Here is a 19238-nt window from a genome sequence, read left to right as displayed (position 1 = left end):
CCCTCCTCCCGGGACAGCCTCCCGCCTCCCCCCGCGTCCCCTTAAAATACCCGGGGTCCCTATGGCAACAGGCGCTGGGCGACAGGTGTGGGTGTTATTTACGGGTCGAGCCTGAAATAGCCCGGGAGGGCGAGGGGGTGGGTGGCTGGGGCCGAGGCCGGAGCGAGCGCAGCGGCGCGTCCGGGCCGAGCAGGCGGTGGCGTGCAGGACAGGCCGGCTGGGAGGCGGCGCGGAGCTGGGGCCGGCGCGGCGCGGAGGCAGGAGAGCGAGACGGGGCCCTGCCCGGGAGCCCGGGGCGGGAGGCCTGAGGGGGGCGGCGGGCCTGGAGCTGAGCCTGGAGCGGTCCTGGCCCCGCCGGCCCTGGGAGCCCGGGGGAGGGGGAGCCGAGTGATCCCGAAGGGACGCCGAGTCCCTTCCGGGTCCCCGTGGTCCTTTGAACCCCGGGGGGTTGCGTCCCTGTTTCCTGAGCCGCTGTGGGGGACCACAGCCCCTCCTCCTGACCCGGATTGGGACCCCAGGTCCCCCTCCTGAGCCCCGGGGGCGTCCCCCAGCCCCCTTCTCCGGACCCCATTATGTCTCTGAGCCAGCAGTCCCCTGTCTGAGACCCAGGGAGACTTTCTCTGACCTCTCTTCCCCGAATGGCCGGGGAGACACCCACTCCCTTCTCCTGGTTTCCAGGAGGTCGCCCGCCCCTTCTCTGAAGCCCAGCCGGCACTCTACAGCCCCCTTCTGTGAATGTTGGGGAGGGGCGTCCTACTGCCTTTCTGAGACCCAGAAGGAGTTCTGACCTGTTCTGAACCGCAGTGGGGACCCAACTTCTCCCTCCCCAGACCCTGAGCCCCAGAGAAACCAGGAGGCATCTCCTCTCCAATACATAGAGGGCCTCGGCAACCCTCCCTGGGTACCCCAATCTCTGAGCCTTAGTGGGGTGCTCAGAGCCCGTCCCCCAGGACACCCAGTTTCCTGGAGATTCCTCCCAGTGGGGACCCAGAGCAGCCCCTCAAAGGCTCAGCTAGTACTCAGTTCTCCTTTCTCCCGGGCCCTCAGGTGCCCCTCCTGGATACCCAGCTTCTAGCTCTGGGCCTTGGGGGTACCTTGCTTTTCTCTTCTTGGTCCCACGCTCCTCCCCGAGTTTCTGTGGGCTCCCTGGGGCCTCCCCTGAACTTAGAGGGTTCCTGGGCCAGAAGATCTATTTTCTCTTCCAAGCTCCAGAGGCGACCTCCACTGCCCCACTGGAGATTCCAGGGGAAGATCCCGATCTTCCTTTCTCAGAATCCAGTGGAAAGTGAGCCCCTCACTTCCTTCAGCACCCCACTTGTTCCAACCGCCCCCCCTCCCCCGCCCCGGGCCACCGGGCCACCCTCAGGACTCTGCCTCCTTTGCACCTGCTCGGCTACGGCCCCGAGGATGATGATGTGGTCCAACTTTTTCATGCAAGAGGAGGACCGGCGGCGGCGGGAGGCGGCAGGCCGGCGGCGGGCTCTCGGGCAGCACCAGTCCCGGCTGACGCCGGAGCGGGAGGGAAAGATCAAGCTGGGACTCCTGCTGAGCGCGGTGGGCGCCACGCTGGCCGTGCTGGCCGTGGGCACCGAGTTCTGGGTGGAGCTCAACACCTACAAGGCCAATGGCAGCGCGGTGTGCGACGCTGTCCACCTGGGGCTCTGGAAGATGTGCACCAAGCGACTGTGGCAGGCGGACGTGCCCGCGGGCAGAGACACCTGTGGCCCCGCGGAGCTGCCCGGAGGTGAGAGGCCACGCCCCCGGGCCGGGGATTGTTCCCGGAGACAGCGAGAGTGGGCGGAGTCAGGGAAACCCGAGCCCCAAGGAGAGAGCAGCCCAAGCCTACACCGACCTGTGCTCCCCGAGTAACCTTTGCTCCAGGCACCAACTGCGTGTGCTGGGGGGCGGTAGTTGGGGGCGGGGGGGGGGGTGGTGGGAGAGAAAGTCTGTACGTGCAGACTAGTCTGTGTACCGGCCATCCTGTCCACCCCCCTCCCCAGCAGCCTGTCCGCAGCTACATCCTGTACCCCCAGACTAGTCTGTACCCTAAAACTCGCCCAAACCCTTAGACCAGCCTCTGCCCCTAGAGAGAGAGAGAGTTTGGGCTCCCGGGGTCAGCTTGCTTTTCCCACATTGGAGACAGGCCGCACTCCTATCCCGTGGGCCCCGGGGAGACAGATCACCTTAATGCCAACCCCAAAATGGAATCTGTGCTGGACCCCCACGGCCGATACTGTGAAACACAGCTCTCACCGAACACCCCCCAACACCCTCCCCCCCCCCCCCCCGGAGACCTCGTGCTTCTGGGAGATGTGCTTTTCCATTTCCTGGTCCTGTCACCTGCAGATGCCCAGACCTGACCCTTCAGCCCTTCTTATTTTCTCTTTCAGACACCCCACACCCCTCACGGTCCCGCAGAATGGCATTTCATCCGTGGCAATGCCACACAGCTATCCCATACCCCTTACTCTCCCGGACAGGACATGCCATGCCGTTTACGTACACCATTGGGACATCCTATACCCCCTGGGAACGGGAATGGGCTCTTGCACCACACGTACTGACCCAAGGAAACTATCTGACACCCCTCACGGTCCATGTAGGATGTCCCAGGCTTGATCACCCATGTGAGATCTCCAAACAGTGTCCTATAACCTCAGTGCCTCCCACAGAAGATCTCCTATCCCTCTGGGCTCCAATGGGATTTCCCCCTCACTTATCCACGCATGCTATCTTCCACCCATAGGGTCCAAAATAGGACATCCCAAACCCTTGATAGCAGAGTGGGATACCCCCACCCCTCGTCATGTGAGGTACCCACACACTCAGCGTCCAGATTCAACACCTCACTTCTGCAGATGGGCTAATTTTTTGCCCCTCACAGCCTCAAGCAGGAAGTTCCCAAACTTTTGCAAAATGGGGTGCCCTGGCAATAATATGCTTATGTAATATGCTTCGATGCTTACGTAGCACCCAGGCTCTGTTTGAAGTACGTCATGTGCATTAACTCGTTAATCCTCATATCCTCCTAGCAACCTTATGAATAGTTACCATCATCCTCATTTTAACGTTTTTGTTTTTTTTTTTTAATTTATTTTTGAGACAGAGAGAGACAGAGCATGAATGGGGGAGGGGCAGAGAGAGAGGGAGACACAGAATCGGAAGCAGGCTCCAGGCTCTGAGCTGTCAGCACAGAGCCCGACGCCGCAGGGCTCGAACTCACGGACCGCAAGATCGTGACCTGAGCCGAAGTCGGCCGCTTAACCGACTGAGCCACCCAGGCGCCCCATGGGACCTTTTATTTATTACTTATTTAGTTATTTATCTATTTTTATTTATTTTTATTTATTTATTTATTTTCAGTGTTTATTAATATTTTGAGAGAGACAGAGTGCGAGTTGGGGGAGGGCAGAGAGAGAGGGAGACACAGAATTCGAAGCAGGCTCCAGGCTCTGAGCCATCAGCCCAGAGCCCGACGCGGGGCTCGAACTCACAGACTGTGAGATCGTGATCTGAGCCGAAGTCGGACGCTTAACCGACTGAGCCACCCAGGCGCCCCTCCATCATCCTCATTTTAGAGAAACCAAACATGAGGAGTAAGGAATGGAAGTGGTTCCATCTATGCACCAGGCTAGTCATATGGGATTTCAACCTGGCTGTCCCTGTTCTTCACAATTGCACTATATCGCATCCCAGGAGTCCATAAAGATGCCCCAAAGGTCCTCGCTGCCCTATAAGGGATGCCCCCCCAACCCCACTCCATAAGACAGGACTCCTCATATCCTTTGATGTCCCCCTGTTGGTCAGAGAGGACTTCAGCCTCCTCACAGGACCGTCTCATTATCCCACAGTCCTGACCCTCCAGAGGGGACCGTCCAAAAGTTCACAACTTCTGTTTTCTCAGAAATATCCCACACATTGCCCTGTCCATCAAAGGACACCCTTAATTCCCTTGGCTACAAGTGGGGGGACGGTGTGTGTGGCCCACCCTACTCTTTTCCAAATGGGATATGCCATCTGGAGTCTGAGACAAGATGTCCTAAATCACCAGTAGCCATGATGGGAGGCCAGACACCCCACGCTCTCTCAGAAAGGTGGACCACACCTTCTTACTCTCTAGATGGGACTTCACGCTTCCCTCATGGATGAAGACCATGTGTCCCCCACTGACTGCTACCAATAGCATCATCAGCCCTGCTGCAAGAGGTATCCTTTCCTCCTTGTTGCTGCAGGATTGCTGATGCTGCGGGGTAAGGACTCCCGTCCCACTGCTCCTGATAGAACACGTCCTGCCCTTCTCCTTCCCTCAGAGGGCAGGTGCAGTGTCCCACTGCCTCACCTGACTCAGGACTTTATTTCTTGTCCCTCTACATCTTTCTTTGAACTGGAAGGTTCCTTTCTGCTTCTCTAGTCCACCTGTCTCGTCTTCTTGTACTTGTCTTATTGTCTACCTCTCTTCCTCCCCCTTCCTGTGCCTTAGTTTCCCCATCCGTAGCATGAGAACATGGGACTAGAGGAATTTTGTGGGAAGTTCCAGCTTTCAAATGCAGTTTATATTTATTCTTTTTTTCAAAAAAATTTTTTTTAACGTTTATTTATTTTTGAGACAGAGAGAGGCAGAGCATGAACGAGGGAGGGTCAGAGAGAGAGAGGGAGACACAGAGTCTGAAACAGGCTCCAGGCTCTGAGCTGTCAGCACAGAGCCCAATGCGGGGCTTGAACTCACGAACCCCGAGATCATGACCTGAGCCGAAGTCGGACGCTTAACTGACTGAGCCACCCAGGCGCCCCTCAAATGCAGTTGAGAGAGCGCCCCAGCCTTTTTGGTTTTTTTTTTTTAAGTTTAGGTTTATCTGGGACCTCAAAGATGGGCAAACTTTACTCTTTCATTGACATCACAAAATCATCGCCAGCCTTCTCTTGCTTTATTTTACAGTATTATTCCCCCCCCATTTCTTTCTCTTTAATGTGTTTGATATGTATCCATCAGTATATATATATTTTTAAATATATGAAATTTATTGTCAAATTGGTTTCCATACATCAGTATATATTTTAAGTTGGAAACTATACAGTGTTATTTTACATCTGTATGTGTTTTAATTTACATAAATGATATCGCGCTGTGGATTGTCCCCGTTTGTGATTTACTTATTTATCTATCTATTTGCTCGACGCTATTTCTCGGATCTCCCCACTTTGCTTTCTGCTCTCGTAGTTCATGGCTACTGCATGCTGCAGAGATTTGCACAGAGGACATCTGCCCCATTTTCCTGATCCCCCTGAGATGGACACTTAGGTTGATTCCGACTCCCTGTTCTTACAAACAGTGCTGCTACAATCATCCACACATATGTTCCTGCCTGTAGTGTTTCTCTGGATGTAGACCCAGAAACGAAATTGTTGGGTTATAGGGTATAAACGTACCTCGTTTCATAAAGGATGTCAGAGTGCTTTCCAGAAAGACATTAGTGCCAGTTTCTGGTCCCCAGCTGTTTCCTCTTATTCTTCCAGTGCTTGATATTATCCTTTTAATATTTGCCAATCTAATTGATCTAAAGTGCCCTCTCCCTGCTGATCTAAGTTGCATTTCTGTGATCCCTGGTGAGGTGAAGCATCTCTTCATATACTTGTGAGTCATTCAGACTTCTTCTTCTGTGAATTGACTATTCCTGTCCTTTGCCCATTTATCAATTGGGTTTCCTCTCTTTTCTTGCTGGTCTCCAGGTGTTCTTTGTGTGTTCTAGTTAGGAACCCTCTCTGGGATGAGAATCTCCTCTGAGTCTGTTAGCCTTCTGTTCCCTCTATCTTGGTGTCCTTTGTTGAATAAAGTGATCATCCGTTTCTTATCCCACTTGACCCCTCAACAAACCCATCTGATGAAGCCAGGAAAGAGACTATTATCTCATTTTATAGAGAAAGATTCAGAGGCTGCAGAGAGGTCAACAGCCTTCACAAGGCCACAGATCTGGACCTCTAGGCTCCAGACTGGAATCCCAGCTTCTGTATAGCTGGATGACGGCAGGCGGGTTTTGTTTCTCTGAGCATCGTTCTCTCCTGTGTATATCAGGGATGCTGATATCCTATTTTTAGGCTGCTGTGAGCTCTGTTAAATGCCCAGCCCAGAGCTTACGCCAGCAATGTCTGTATCATCACCTCTCTTTTTCTCTCCTGCTCCCACAGAAGCAAACTGCACCTATTTTAAATTCTTTACCACGGGGGAAAATGCACACATCTTCCAGAGAACTACAAAGAAAGGTGAGAACCACCCTGCGGTGGGGTGGTGGGGTGGCGGGAGGGGTACGCGGACCATGCCGGAAGAGTTCCTGATAGCATGGTCTTCCTCTCTGCTTTGCCCTGGGGTGGCAGGAGGGGATAGGGGAGGTCCCATCTTTGGGAGAAAGAGGTTCTCCAGAGCCCTGTGCCTGATGCTCCTACCCCAGCTCCACCTTTGTCATGTGCTGTGTGACTTTGGGACACTCACAGCCCCTTTCTGAGACTTTCTTTTCTTTTTTTTTTTTTAATTTTTTTTTAACGTTTATTATTTTTGAGACAGAGAGACAGAGCATGAACGGGGGAGGGTCACAGAGAGAGGGAGACACAGAATCTGACCAGGCTCCAGGCTCTGAGCTGTCAGCACAGAGCCCGACCCGGGGCTCGAACCCATGGACCGTGAGATCATGACCTGAGCCGAAGTCGGATGCTTAACCGACTGAGCCACCCAGGCGCCCCGAGACTTTCTTAAAGATGTCCACCTGCCACATGCTAAGCAGAGTGCTGAGTGTTTCATTGATAAGAACTCCAGTCCTTGCCATGACCCTGCAGGGAGGCGGCTTCATCTTGTGGATGAAAAAACGGTAGTCCAGAAAATGGTTACATTTACTTTTTCCAGAAGGGGCAGAGGCAGAGGCAGAATCATTCCCAAATAATCCTGACTCCAAAGCAATGCTCTCCTGTAGAATCTTCCGTGAGATGGAAATACTCTGTACCTGTGCTGACCGATGTGGTAGCCACTGGCCCCATGTGGCTGCTGGGCGCATGTGGCTGGTGTGATGCAGAGACTAAGTTTTTAAAATTTCGTTTCAATTTGGGGCACCTGGGTGGCTCAGTCAGTTGAGCGTCCAACTCTTTTTTTTTTTTTTTAATTTTTTTTTAACGTTTATCCATCTTTGAGACAGAGAGAGACAGAGCATGAACGGGGGAGGGGCAGAGAGAGAGGGAGACACAGAATCGGAAGCAGGCTCCAGGCTCCGAGCTATCAGCCCAGAGCCGGACGTGGGGCTCGAACTCACGGACCGTGAGATCGTGGCCTGAGCCGAAGTTGGACGCTCAACCGACTGAGCCACCCAGGCGCCCCGAGCGTCCAACTCTTGATTTCGGCTCAGGTCATGATCCCAGGGTTGTAGGATTGAGCCCTGCATCAGGCTCTGCGCTGACAGCTCGGAGCCTGGAGTTTGCTTCGGATTCTGTGTCTCCCTCTCTTTCTGCCCTGCCCCCACTCATGCTCTGTCTCTCCCTCTCTCTCCCTCAAAAACAAGTAAGCATTAAAAGAAAAAAAGGCTATACCCTTTCTTGGGAGCCTGGGTGGCTCAGTCGTTTAAGCGTCCGACTCGTGGTTTTATCTCAGGTCATGATCTCACAGTTCATGATTTCGAGCCCTGCAGCAGGTTCTCTGCTGTCAGCACAGGTTTTACCCTTTCTGCTCTAACCACAGTCTCTCCGTCACCCCAGTACCTCAGTGTCCATCCACACCAGTAAAGAGATTGTGGTCATGTCATGACTCCTATCCAGCCTCTGTAAGGGTTTAATGAGATGATACAGCTGAAACGTACAGTGTGATGCCTGGCACATAGTAGGCCCTCAGTCAACAGTGGTTCCCACCCTCCCTGCTCCTTTCTGTCTTGTCTTTGTGCTAAGTGAGTTTGGGCAAGCCACTGTGCTTCTCTGGGATAGTGAATAATCACAGTGCACGTGTATAGCACAGCTCCTGTGTGCTAAGCACTGCACTGGGCACTTTTTATAAACTAATTCTAATCCGCACAACAGCCCAGTCAAATAGGGATTTCGATCCTGATTTTCTAGAGGAGGAAACTGGGGCTCAGAGAAGTTTGGTGACATTATTATAACCTTCCAGCAAGGAAGTGGCTGTACAGAACTCAGACTTGGATCATTTCACTGTAACAAGCTACCTTCTCTGTTGTCACCCACATGCTCACTGCCTCAGTTTCCTCACCTGTAAACAAACAGTGACCAGATCCCAAGGAATAATTGGTAGTTCCCATTTCTTTCTAATCCTGACCGTGTCTCCTCTTTGCTTTGTGGCCTCAGGCAAATCACTGAGCCTCTCTGTGTCTTAGTTCCTTCAACAGTGTAAGTAAAATATTGGACTGAATGACGTACTTGAAAATTCTCTAGTTCTGAATCTTCCGTCTTCCTGGTTTTGGGTCTCTATAGGGGAGTCCTTCCCACTTCCTCCCTCCCATGTTCTCTACTTCTTCCCTTTACTCTCCTTGCAGAGGTGAATCTGGCAGCTGCTGTGATAGCAGTGGTAGGCTTGGCACTCATGGCCCTGGGGTGCCTCTGTATCATCATGGTGCTCAGCAAAGGTGCAGAGTTCCTACTCCGAGTTGGAGCCATCTGCTTTGGCCTCTCAGGTGAGGGCTGGGAGCCTGGAGACTGAGGGAATTGCATGCTGGGAGGTTGGATCTCCAAGAGCTCTTGCATGCTAGGAGGTAGGGTGTCCAAGCACTGTTGCATGGTGGGAGTTTGGAACTCTAGGTAATGTTGTATGCAGGGAGGTAGAGTGTCCAAGCCCTGTTGCATGCTGGGAGTTTGAATCTCCAGGGCACTGTTGCATGCTGAGAGTTGAGGAAAACCCACTGGCTGTAGTAGTCTCAAAAATGGGAGAATTCCAAGCTTTATTGTTGCCTAGAGATTAAAGTGTCTCCAAACACTATTTTAAATTTGGACCAAGGGTTTCTGAGAATTGTTGCCTGCTTGGAGGTAGAGTCCACAAACACAGTTGTACCATGGGGATTGGAGGAATCTTAAGGGCTATAGAGGTCTCAAAGAATGGAAAATTCTAAGCCCTGCTGTCCCCAGAGGGGTCTCCAATTTGAACCCAGAGGTCTTCAATTGCTGTTGCATGCTGGGAAGTTGGAGGCCATCTCCAGGCACTGTTGCTTGCTGGGAGGTTAGAGGACATCTCCAAGCACTGATGCATGCTGGGAAGCACCAGGACTGTAGTAGGCTCAATGTGAGAGTTCTAAGTGCTATTATTGGCTGGGAATTGGAAAGTCTTCAAATTCTCTTTTAGCTTTGGAACTTAGGTCTTCAGTGAATGTTGCATTCTTGGAGCTGATGGTCAAAAAAAAAAAAATTCTACATCTTGTCAATGTAGTGCTCCCTTTCTAAGGTAGATAGAAAGGTCACTAATTATATAAGCTTCGTTTGTTCATCCTCTGTGAATTTACTGAGCACTTACTATGTTCCATGCACTGTGCTAAGGGCTGGGTATATATGACTAACAAGACAGAGACAGTCTGCCCCTCACAGAGCCTAGCAGAGATAGACAGTAGCCAGTAATTACACATATAATGATGCAACTATAATTGTGATGAAAGTCATGATAAAGCATATTAGGGGTAGACACTGCAGTGAGGGTGTATCAGAGAAACTCAGAGAAAGTGGTATTTAAGCTGGTAATTGAAGGGTGAATAGGAATCATCCAAAGTGTGGTGGTGACAGTAGTGGTGACTATATTGATGATGTTGTATATTGTGGTGGTGGTGGTGACAATGTTGGTGGTGATGGTGGTGATGATGATGATGGTAAAAATGGTGGTAACGGTAGAGATGATGGTGTACTGATGGTGGTGATGGTGATAGAATAGCGATTTGACAAGTTTGAGGAACAGAATGAAGGTCAGAGCATAAATCAGGCAAAATCTGTCACAAATGGACATGGTAACCTTAACTAACAAGTGGGGTAGACTCTAGTACAAGATAAGGGAGAAATGATAAGTCTTCACGAACATGAACATATGAATGGAAAATAATAATGATCAATTTTTATTATTTTGTTCCCTTAGAGATCTTCCTAAATAAAGGGGAAAATTCAATCATCTCCTTTCCTTTCTTTCATTTATTCATTTTATTCATTGATATACACACAGACATATTACACACTTTTGTACGTTTTTGTATATGTAATATTATCAGAATGTACAGGACAGAAAGGTGCCTTCCTTTAGGGAGATTACTGGTTAAGGACACCGAAATAACACAAATCATCCCACAATTACAAACTTCTAGGTGCTATAAAAGGAAAAGAAAAGTAGATTTCTGTGAGAGTGCATAATGAGAGCACCTGATTTAAAGCAGAGAGTTAGTGAGGGCCTCCCTGAGTAACCAAGCTAGACAGAGTTTGGTGAATTTAAGGTCTTGAAGGAAAGCCAGTGTGGCTGGAGGAAGGAGAGTGAGGAGGACACTGGGGTCAAAGATGGACCAGGAAATCAACAGGGAATCCAAACATCTAGGTTGGCGTCTAACTTCTGACAAGTTGTGTGATCTTGGGCAAATCTTTTATCTCTGAGCTCAAGTTCCCACATATCCATGAAGTCAGTCATCCAAGTATCCATTTGTCAAGTATCCCTCTATCCATCCATTCATCCCATCTATCCCCGTCCGTCCATCCATCCATCCTTTTATTCCATCTATCCATCTGTCCGTCCATCTATCCGTCCGTCCATCCATCCATCCATCCATCCATCCATCCATCCATCCATCCATCGATTCATTAATTTCCTCCCACTCCCTTCTTCCTTTTCCATTCTCCTTTCTCTTTTATCTGTTTTCCGTCTATCCATCCATCCATCCGCCCGTCCGTCCATCCATCCATTCATCCCATCTATCCATCCGTCCATCCATCCATCCACCCATCCATTGATTCATTAATTTCCTCCCACTTCCTTCTTCCTTTTCCATTCTCCTTTCTCTTTTATCTGTTTTCCGTCTATCCATCCATCTGTCCGTCCATCCATCCATCCATTCATCCCATCTATCCATCCGTCCGTCCATCCATCCATCCATTGATTCATTAATTTCCTCCCATTCCCTTCTTCCTTTTCCATTCTCCTTTCTCTTTTACCTGTTTCCTTCTATTCATCCATCCAATTATTCAACAAGTATTTTTTTTTTTATCCAGTAGGTGCTCAATGCTGTGCTTGATACCACTGGGGATAGAATGATGAATAATATTAAGATGATCCCTGTTTTTGTAGAATTTATAGCATGGTAGGAATTTGGTTATTGAACTCATACTCGTGTTATTCCAGGGGGTGCCATGAAAGTGAGGATATAAAAGTGTTTTGTGGAAGTCTCAGGCATGAAATTTTTCTGCAAACTGTACAAGCAAGTGAGAGTGAGGGGGTGGATTTGATGCTGTAAGTATTTTGGCTATATTTGGTATCAGGCCCTGGACAGATTGAATTTTCAAGATCTCCTTAAATAAAGGGACATGTTCAGATTATATTGTTTCTCTCCATGAAATATATACATCAGGTATTGTTCATGTTTTAGAGATACAAGACAGACAAGTTTCCTGCTCTCATGGATTTATGATAGCGAGGGAGATAGCCATGGGACAAATAGACAATACTAATATAAATTAATATATGCTAATAATTACCATCTGTGATAAGTGCTACAAATGAAAATGAAAGAGTGTGGAGGAAAATCTGTAACAGGGAGATCTGATATAGACTTGAGTGGCAGTGCTTAAGGAGGGCTTCTCAGAAGTGCAATAGCAGTGATAGTAATAGTAATAGTAATAGTAATAGTAATAGTAATAGTAATAGCAATAGCAATAGCAATAGCAATAGTAGTAAATAGCAATAGTAATAGTAATAAAGAGTAATAGTAATAGTAATAAATAGCAATAGTGATAGTAATAAATAGTAATGGTAATAAATAGTAATAGTAATAGTAATAAATAGTAATAGTAATAGTGATAGTAATAAAGAGTAATAGTAATAGTAATAGTAATAAATAGTAATAGTGATAGTAATAAATAGTAATAGTAATGAATAGCAATAGTAATAGTAATAAGTAGTAATAGTAATAGTGATAGTAATAAAGAGTAATAGTAATAGTAATAAATAGTAATAGTGATAGTAATAAATAGTAATAGTAATAGTAATAAAGAGTAATAGTAATAGTGATATTAATAAAGAGTAATAGTAATAAATAGTGATAGTAATAAATAGTAATGGTAATAAATAGTAATAGTAATAGTAATAAATAGTGATAGTAATAAATAGTAATGGTAATAAATAGTAATGGTAATAGTGATAGTAATAAATAGTAATAAATAGTAATAGTGATAGTAATAGCAATAGTAGGGATGTGTAAGGCAGTACTCAGAGAAGGGTAAGCAGAAAATTATTCCAAGCAGCATAAAGGTCTCCAGGTTTGAAAGAATTTGGTGCATTTGTAGACTGAGAGAGGGGCGCCTGGGTGGCTCAGTCGGTTGAGTGACTGACTCTTGGTTTCAGCTCAGGTCATGATCCCAGAGTTGTGGGATCAAGCCCCGCATCTGGCTCCGTGCCAAGCATGGAGCCTGTTTCGGATTCACTCTCTTCTCTCTCAGCCCCTCCCCCGCTCTCTCTCTCTACAATAAAACATACAGACTGAAAGACATTGCACTCCCCACTATTTTAGGGTGGGAAGAGCTGGGGAGATGAGCACAAACAAGGAGGCAGGGGCCAGATCACGTAGGCCCTTCTAGGTCATACAAGGCATGTCGGGCTTGGTCGGGGAGGAAGTACAGAGACGTGTCTAAGAGAAGAAGCTATGGAGTAGACCTGGCTTTAATCAAACCTGAGCTCCACCTCTCCAGGCTTTAATCTTCCCCTCTGTAAAGTGGGGATAATAATACATACCTCATGAGGTCTAGTGGGAAGAGATGAGATGAGAGAGTGTTTGGTTAGATTCTTTTCACAAAGCCAAGGCTAAGAGTCTACTGACTACAGCCCATGGCCAAATCCTACCTGCCCTTTGCTTTGGGGTTAGTCGTAGTTTTAAACCATAAATCCTATTGTGGTTCCTACCTGATTCAAAAGCCAATACGTTCACAATCAATTACTACCACTAGAATAATGTGGCTCCCAGGTCTTATGTGGCCTGGCTCCTGGCTCCGTGGGACTTCGTCTCTTACCACCTGCTCCCTCTGTCCTGGTTTCATTGGCTTCTTTGCTGTTCCTCAGACACTTCAATCTCATCTCCCCCTCAGAGCATTTTGCACTGCTATCCCCTCAGCCTCCACTAGATCATCCCATGTCTCATCCCTTCCTGTCATTTAAGTGTCTGATCTGGTTGACCACTTAGGAGGCCCATTGCCTGCCGTGTCCCTACCTTGCCCCCTTTTCTTCTCTCATGGAATCGATCACTCCCTGAAATTATATACCTGTGTGTGTATTCCATTGCTCAGGCTGCCATAACAAAGTACCACAACCCCGGGAGGGTTAAAGAACAGAAATGTGTTGTCTCATGGATCTGGAGGCTGGAGGTCTGAGACCCAGACATGGGCAGAGTCGGTCTCCTCCGAGGCCTGTCCTTGGCTTGTAGATGGCTGTCTTCTCCCCGTGTCCTCAATCTGTGTATCTGTGTTCTCCTCTTCTTGTGGGAACACCACCATATTGCCCTCCATATTGGATTAAGGCCCTAGTGGCCTCATGTCTGTTTAATTATTACTTTAAAGACTCTGCCTTCGGGGCGCCTGGGTGGCAGTTGGTTAAATGTCCGACAACTCTTGGTTTTGGCTCAGGTTGTAATCTCACAGTTCCTGAGTTAGAGCCCCCTGCATCTGTGAATTTGGGAGCCTGTTTGGGATTCTCTGTCTCCTGTTCTCTCTGCCCCTCCCCCCTCACACTCTCTCTCAAAACAAAAAAATAAACTTAAAAAAAATTCTATCTTCAAATATAGTCACATTTCAAGAAACTAGGGGGTCAGGACTCCAACAGCTGAACTTTTGGAGGCACAATTCAGTCCACAGCAATACATTTGCCCTATTATTGTCTAATTCTCCTTCTGGGATGGAGCTCCAAGAGGACAAGGCCTTTGTTAGTCTTTTTTTTTTTTTTAATATTTACCTATTTTTGAAAGACAGAGAGAAACAGAGTGTGAGTGGGGGAGGGGCAGAGAGAGAGGGAGACACAGAATCTGAAGCAGGCTCCAGGCTCTGAGCTGTCAGCACAGAGCCCGACAGGAGGCTTGAACTCACAGACTGCGAGATCCTGACCTGAGCCGAAGTCGGACGCTCAACTGACTGAGCCACCCAGGTACCCCTGTTAGTCTTGTTTATATATTTTATAATGGGGGCTCAATTAAGATGTGTTGAATGAATCAATGAGGCATGAATTTGCAGAGGAATCAAGGGGACTGGAGAGTGTCTTGTCTGAATATTCTTCCACCTCTGGGTCCTCAAGCTGAGCTGCGTGGGGCCAAGGAGGCCTCAGAGGGGAGCTACTGACCCACAGATCACAGACGCCTGGCTGCGTTCTCCAGGACCCCGATTAAAAACCATGGGGGGAACGAAGTACCAGGGAGTGGGGTGGGGGAAGAAGAGTCCGGGGTCTGAGAGAGGGGGTAGCTACGACCCATGACTCATGGGCTATCAGATGGTCCTACAAGATCTGACCCCTGCCCACCTCTGCACGTCTATTCCCCACCACTCTCCCCTCCCCACTGTCTTTTCTCCAGCCACACTGACCTCTCTCTCCCCCAGACACACTGTACTCATTCAACCACCGGGCCTTTGCACAAGCCATTCCTTCCTCTTGCACCGGCCATCACTTAGTTTTGTGCTTGCTCCAGAACCTGGCTTCTGTTCATCCTCCAAGTCTTAGCTCAAATGGCTTTTCCTGGTGACATCATCTCAAAGTCTGTGCTCTGCTCCTGGATGTCACTCACCTTCCCATCACCCTGTTCTATCTTTCCCGGCACACATCACTCTCTGAAATTATCTCGTCTTCTCATGTGTTTACTTTGGACATTACAACCTGGCAGCCTGTAGCCAGCGATGACCCATAAATGGACTTTGGCGGGCAGGGCATAACGTTTCTCTGAGCCAATGTTTCAAGGTTGGGCAAATTCCCATAAAAAATAGTAATCATTTAAAAAATTCCAGCTAATCTTAAAAACTCAGAAGATCTGGCAATTTAAGTCCCCATTTCTGAAGGGTTGCAGTTGGCTGAAGCTGAGTTTTGGACTCTTTGTCTCCCCCCACCCCCACCAGCCACTGCACTCACCTGCTTTGTTGACTCCTGCTTTCTCATTGCCTCCTGCAGACATTTGAGTTTTGCAAGCCTTGGTTTATTTGTTTACCGCCTGTCCCCTCCATCTAAAATACAAACTCCATGAGGTTAGGGTCTCTGTCTTGTACTTTCTTCTTTTCTTGTTGTTTGTTGTTGTTGTTGTTTTTAATTTACATCCAAGTTAGCATATAGTGCAACAATGATTTCTGGAGTAGATTCCTTAATGCCCCTTACCCACTTAGCCATCTCCCCTCACACACCCCCTCCAGCAACCCTCTGTTCTCTATATTTAAGAGTCTCTTATGTTTTGTCCCCCTCCCTGTTTTTATATTATTTTTGTTTCACTTCCTTTATGTTCTTCTGTTCTGTGTCTTAAAGTCCTCTTATGAGTGAAGCCATATGATATTTGTCTTTCTTTGACTAATTTTGCTTAGCATAATACCCTCCAGTTCCATCCACATAGTTGCAAATGGCAAGATTTCATTCTTTTTGATTTCCCAGTAATAATCCTTTGTATATATATACCACATCTTCTTTATCCATTCATCCATCGATGGACATTTGGGCTCTTTCCATACTTTGGCTATTGTTGATAGTGCTGCTATAAACATGGGGGTGCATGTGTCCCTTCGAAACAGCACACCTGTATCCCTTGGATAAATGCCTAGTAGTGCAATTGCTGGGTCATAGGGTAGTTATATTTTTAATTTTTTGAGGAACCTCCGTACTGTTTTCCAGAGTGCCTGCACCAGTTTGCATTCCCACCCCAGCAGTGCAAAAGGGACTTTCTCTCTCTGCATCCTCGCCAACATCTGTCGTTGCCTGAGTTGTTAATGTTAGCCATTCTGACAGGTACAAGGTGGTATCTCATTGTGGTTTTGATCTGTATTTCCCTGATGATGAGTGACGTTGAGCGTTTTTTCATGTGTCGGTTGGCCATCTGGATGTCTTCTTTGGAGAAGTGTCTATTCAGGTCTTTTGCCCATTTCTTCCCTGGATTATTTGTTTTTTGGGTGTGGAGTTTGATAAGTTCTCTATAGATTTTGGATACTAACCCTTTATCTAATATGTCATTTGCAAATATCTTCTCCCATTCTGTCGGTTGCCTTTCAGTTTTGCTGGTTGTTTCCTTCGCTGTGCAGAAGCTTTTTATTTTGACGAGGTCCCAGTAGTTCCTTTTTGCTTTTGTTTCCCTTGCGTCCAGACACGTGTTGAGTAAGAAGTTGCTGTGGCCATGATCAAAGAGGTTTTGGCCTGCTTTCTCCTTGAGGATGTTGATGGCTTCCTGTCTTACATTTAGGTCTTTCATCCATTTTGAATTTGTTTTTGTGTATGGTGTAAGAAAGTGGTCCAGGTTCGTTCTTCTGCGTGTCGCTGTCCAGTTTTCCCAGCACCACTTGCTGAAGAGACTGTCTCTATTCCATTGGATATTCTTTCCTGCTTTGTCAAAGATTAGTTGGCCATACGTTTGTGGGTCCATTTCTGGGTTCTCTATTCTGTTCCATTGATCTGAGAGTCTGTTTTTGTGTCATGTTTTTTTTTTTTAAATCAAATTTCATTGCAACTTAACTTGACTGCCTTTCCTTTTGTTTTGTGATTCATCATCTTTATTGGGGTATGGTTGATGAGCTTTATTGGGGTATGAATGGTGAGTAGAAATTGTAGATCTTTAAGGTGTACAACTTGGGGTTTTGATATACATGCACGTCATGAAGTGATCACCACAGTTAAACTAGTTAACAACATGCATCACCTCACGTGGCCACCTTGGTGTGTGTGGTGAGAACACCGAGGCTCTCATCTTGTAACATGTGTGATACAGTATTGCTAACTATAGTCACCCTGCTGCACATGAAATCCCCACAACTCTTTGTTGTCTTGCGTAATTGAGTTCTGTACCTTTGCCCCACATCTTCCCCTTTCCCCTCCCCCGCCAGCTCTTGGCAACCACCTTCTGTTCTGTGCTTCCATGGTGAGTTCAACTATTCCAGATTTTACTATCGCTCTTTCCAAAAGCCTTACTTTTTTAAAAGTAAACTCCATGTCCAACATGAGGCTTGAAATCATGACCCAGAGATCAAGAGTCGCATTCTCTACCCACCAAACCAGCCAGGTGCCCCTTTTATTTTTTCAAACAATTTCTTTAATGTAGTCTTTAATTGATTTTCATGTTTTTGATTTTGGACTTTGATTTTTTGTTTTTTGTTTTTTTTTTTTTTTGAGAGAGAGAGTGAGCAGGAGTGAGGGGCGGAGAGAGAGAGAGAATCTTAAGCAGGCTCTACACTCAGCTTGGAGCCTGACACAGGGCTCGATCCCACGACGCTGGAATCATGACCTGAGCTGAAATCAAGAGTTGGATGCTCAACCAATTAAGCCACCCAGGCACCCCTGCTTTTTCCTTTTTAAAATTTTTTTAATGTTTATTTTTGAGAGAGAGAGAGACAGAGCGTGAGCGGGGAAAGGGCAGAGAGAGAGAGAGAGAGAGAGAGAGAGAGAGACAGAATCTGAAGCAGCTCCAGGCTCCGAGCCATCAGCACAGAGCCGGACACGGGGCTCGAACCCATGAACCGTGAGATCATGACCTGAGCCCAAGTCAGCCGCCCGACCGAGCCACCCAGGCGCCCCCACATTTTTCTTTTTTAAAGCGCTAAAACACACATAAGATAAAATTTACCATTTCAACTGTTTTGTGCTCAGTTCTGTGGCACTAAGCACATTCACCATCCATCTCCAGAGCCTTTTCACTTTCGTGTTTCCCCAAGCACAACTCTGTCCCCATCAAACAGCAGCCCCCACCCCCCCATCCCGTTCCCCCAGCCCCTCAGCTTCTGGCGACCACCACTCTCCCTTCTGCCTCTGTCTGTGTTGTGTTCCTTCTTTATCTCCAGCTTCCAGACTCGTGCTATAGGGTTGGTGTTTAGTAAGTAGCTGTCGAAGGAATTAGGTGGGGTGGTGCTGAGGGCCCCCCAGGTTTCCTGTTTGAACGAGCATGAGATGGGGTGTGCTGGGGAGACGCTCAGACCCAGGTCGGGGTCCCCGGGGGCCTGAGCGCCATGCCTGTCCTCTCCCCACAGGCCTGCTGCTCCTGGTCAGCCTGGAGGTGTTCCGGCATTCTGTCCAAGCCCTGCTGCAAAGAGTCAGCCCTGAGCCTCCCCCAGCCCCAGCCCTGGCCTACGAATACTCCTGGTCCCTGGGCTGTGGGATGGGGGCCAGCCTGGTCCTCCTGCTGGCCAGTGGCTGCTTCCTCCTGCTCACCTTGCCTCCGGGGCCCTGGGGCTCACTCTGCCCCAAGCTGGGGCACAGGGCCACCTAGAGCCAGCACTGTGCCTTCTCTAACTCCTTCCTTTTCTTCTTCTTATCCCTCAAAGTCTTTCCCCTTGTCCTGGAGAAACTGTGTTCTGCCTGCTGTGGGGCACACGTTGTTTGCACAAACCTCCCTCTCCTGCCTCATGTTTTCCCTCTGTGAATATGTTGTTCCCGGTGGCCGAATTGGGATGCATGGGGTACGATGGAGAGAGGCCTTTTACAAACGAGGGTCCCCAGGGAAGGCTTGCAGGGGGACCTGATGGGGTAACTGGGGAGTAGGGTGGGAGGGATGAGGTCAGGGGGTCTTAGGACGGACTTGGACGGATTCATTTCCCAGATCTGGATGTATTCACTTGTGGGAGAGGCATCTTCCAACTAATTTGAACCTTGGGGAAACAGGGGAGGGGGAGGGGAAATCGCTGGGTCTGACCTCGCTGTGGTCTGGTTTGGGATTAAAGGTTTGGAAATTTAAGAGCTTTGATTTGGAGTCTGTTTGGATATGGTTGTGCGTTCCGGGGTGGCGAAGAGTGACCCCTTGTGCTCTCCAGAAACCTGCTTAGCAGCCCCGAAGTCATATGTCAACAAACCCACAGAGTGACCAGAAAACTCAACAGCTTAG

At 48.2% G+C, this 19238-nt stretch overlaps 1 protein-coding gene across 3 annotated transcripts; it reads left to right on the top strand.

Annotated features, from left to right (window-relative positions):
- Positions 1-1407: 1407 nt before the first annotated feature.
- CACNG6 (calcium voltage-gated channel auxiliary subunit gamma 6) lies at positions 1408-18821 on the top strand. Of its 3 annotated transcripts, XM_042970073.1 has the most exons (4): positions 1408-1744; positions 6184-6258; positions 8517-8654; positions 18388-18821. In XM_042970073.1, the coding sequence occupies exons 1-4, from the start codon at positions 1408-1410 to the stop codon at positions 18624-18626; spliced, it is 789 nt and encodes a 262-aa protein (XP_042826007.1). In that variant the 3' UTR covers positions 18627-18821. The 3 variants fall into 3 exon arrangements, with proteins under 3 accessions (XP_042826007.1, XP_042826008.1, XP_042826009.1); XM_042970074.1 differs by lacking the exon at positions 8517-8654 and having other exon boundaries at positions 1411-1744; XM_042970075.1 differs by lacking the exons at positions 6184-6258; positions 8517-8654 and having other exon boundaries at positions 1411-1744.
- Positions 18822-19238: the final 417 nt, after the last annotated feature.

Source organism: Panthera tigris, chromosome E2 (genome assembly GCF_018350195.1).
Source record: "Panthera tigris isolate Pti1 chromosome E2, P.tigris_Pti1_mat1.1, whole genome shotgun sequence".
NCBI classification, from domain to species: Eukaryota; Metazoa; Chordata; class Mammalia; order Carnivora; family Felidae; genus Panthera; species Panthera tigris.
Note: the sequence above shows the minus strand (reverse complement) of the source record. Positions and strands in the feature narration are given on the sequence as shown.

Coding starts and splice junctions, on each gene's coding strand:
- CACNG6 (XM_042970073.1), top strand. CDS start 1,408: ATGATGATGTGGTCCAACTTTTTCATGCAAGAGGAGGACCGGCGGCGG. Junction 1,745..6,183: donor CCCCGCGGAGCTGCCCGGAG/GTGAGAGGCCAC, acceptor CTGCTCCCACAG/AAGCAAACTGCACCTATTTT. Junction 8,655..18,387: donor CATCTGCTTTGGCCTCTCAG/GTGAGGGCTGGG, acceptor CTCTCCCCACAG/GCCTGCTGCTCCTGGTCAGC.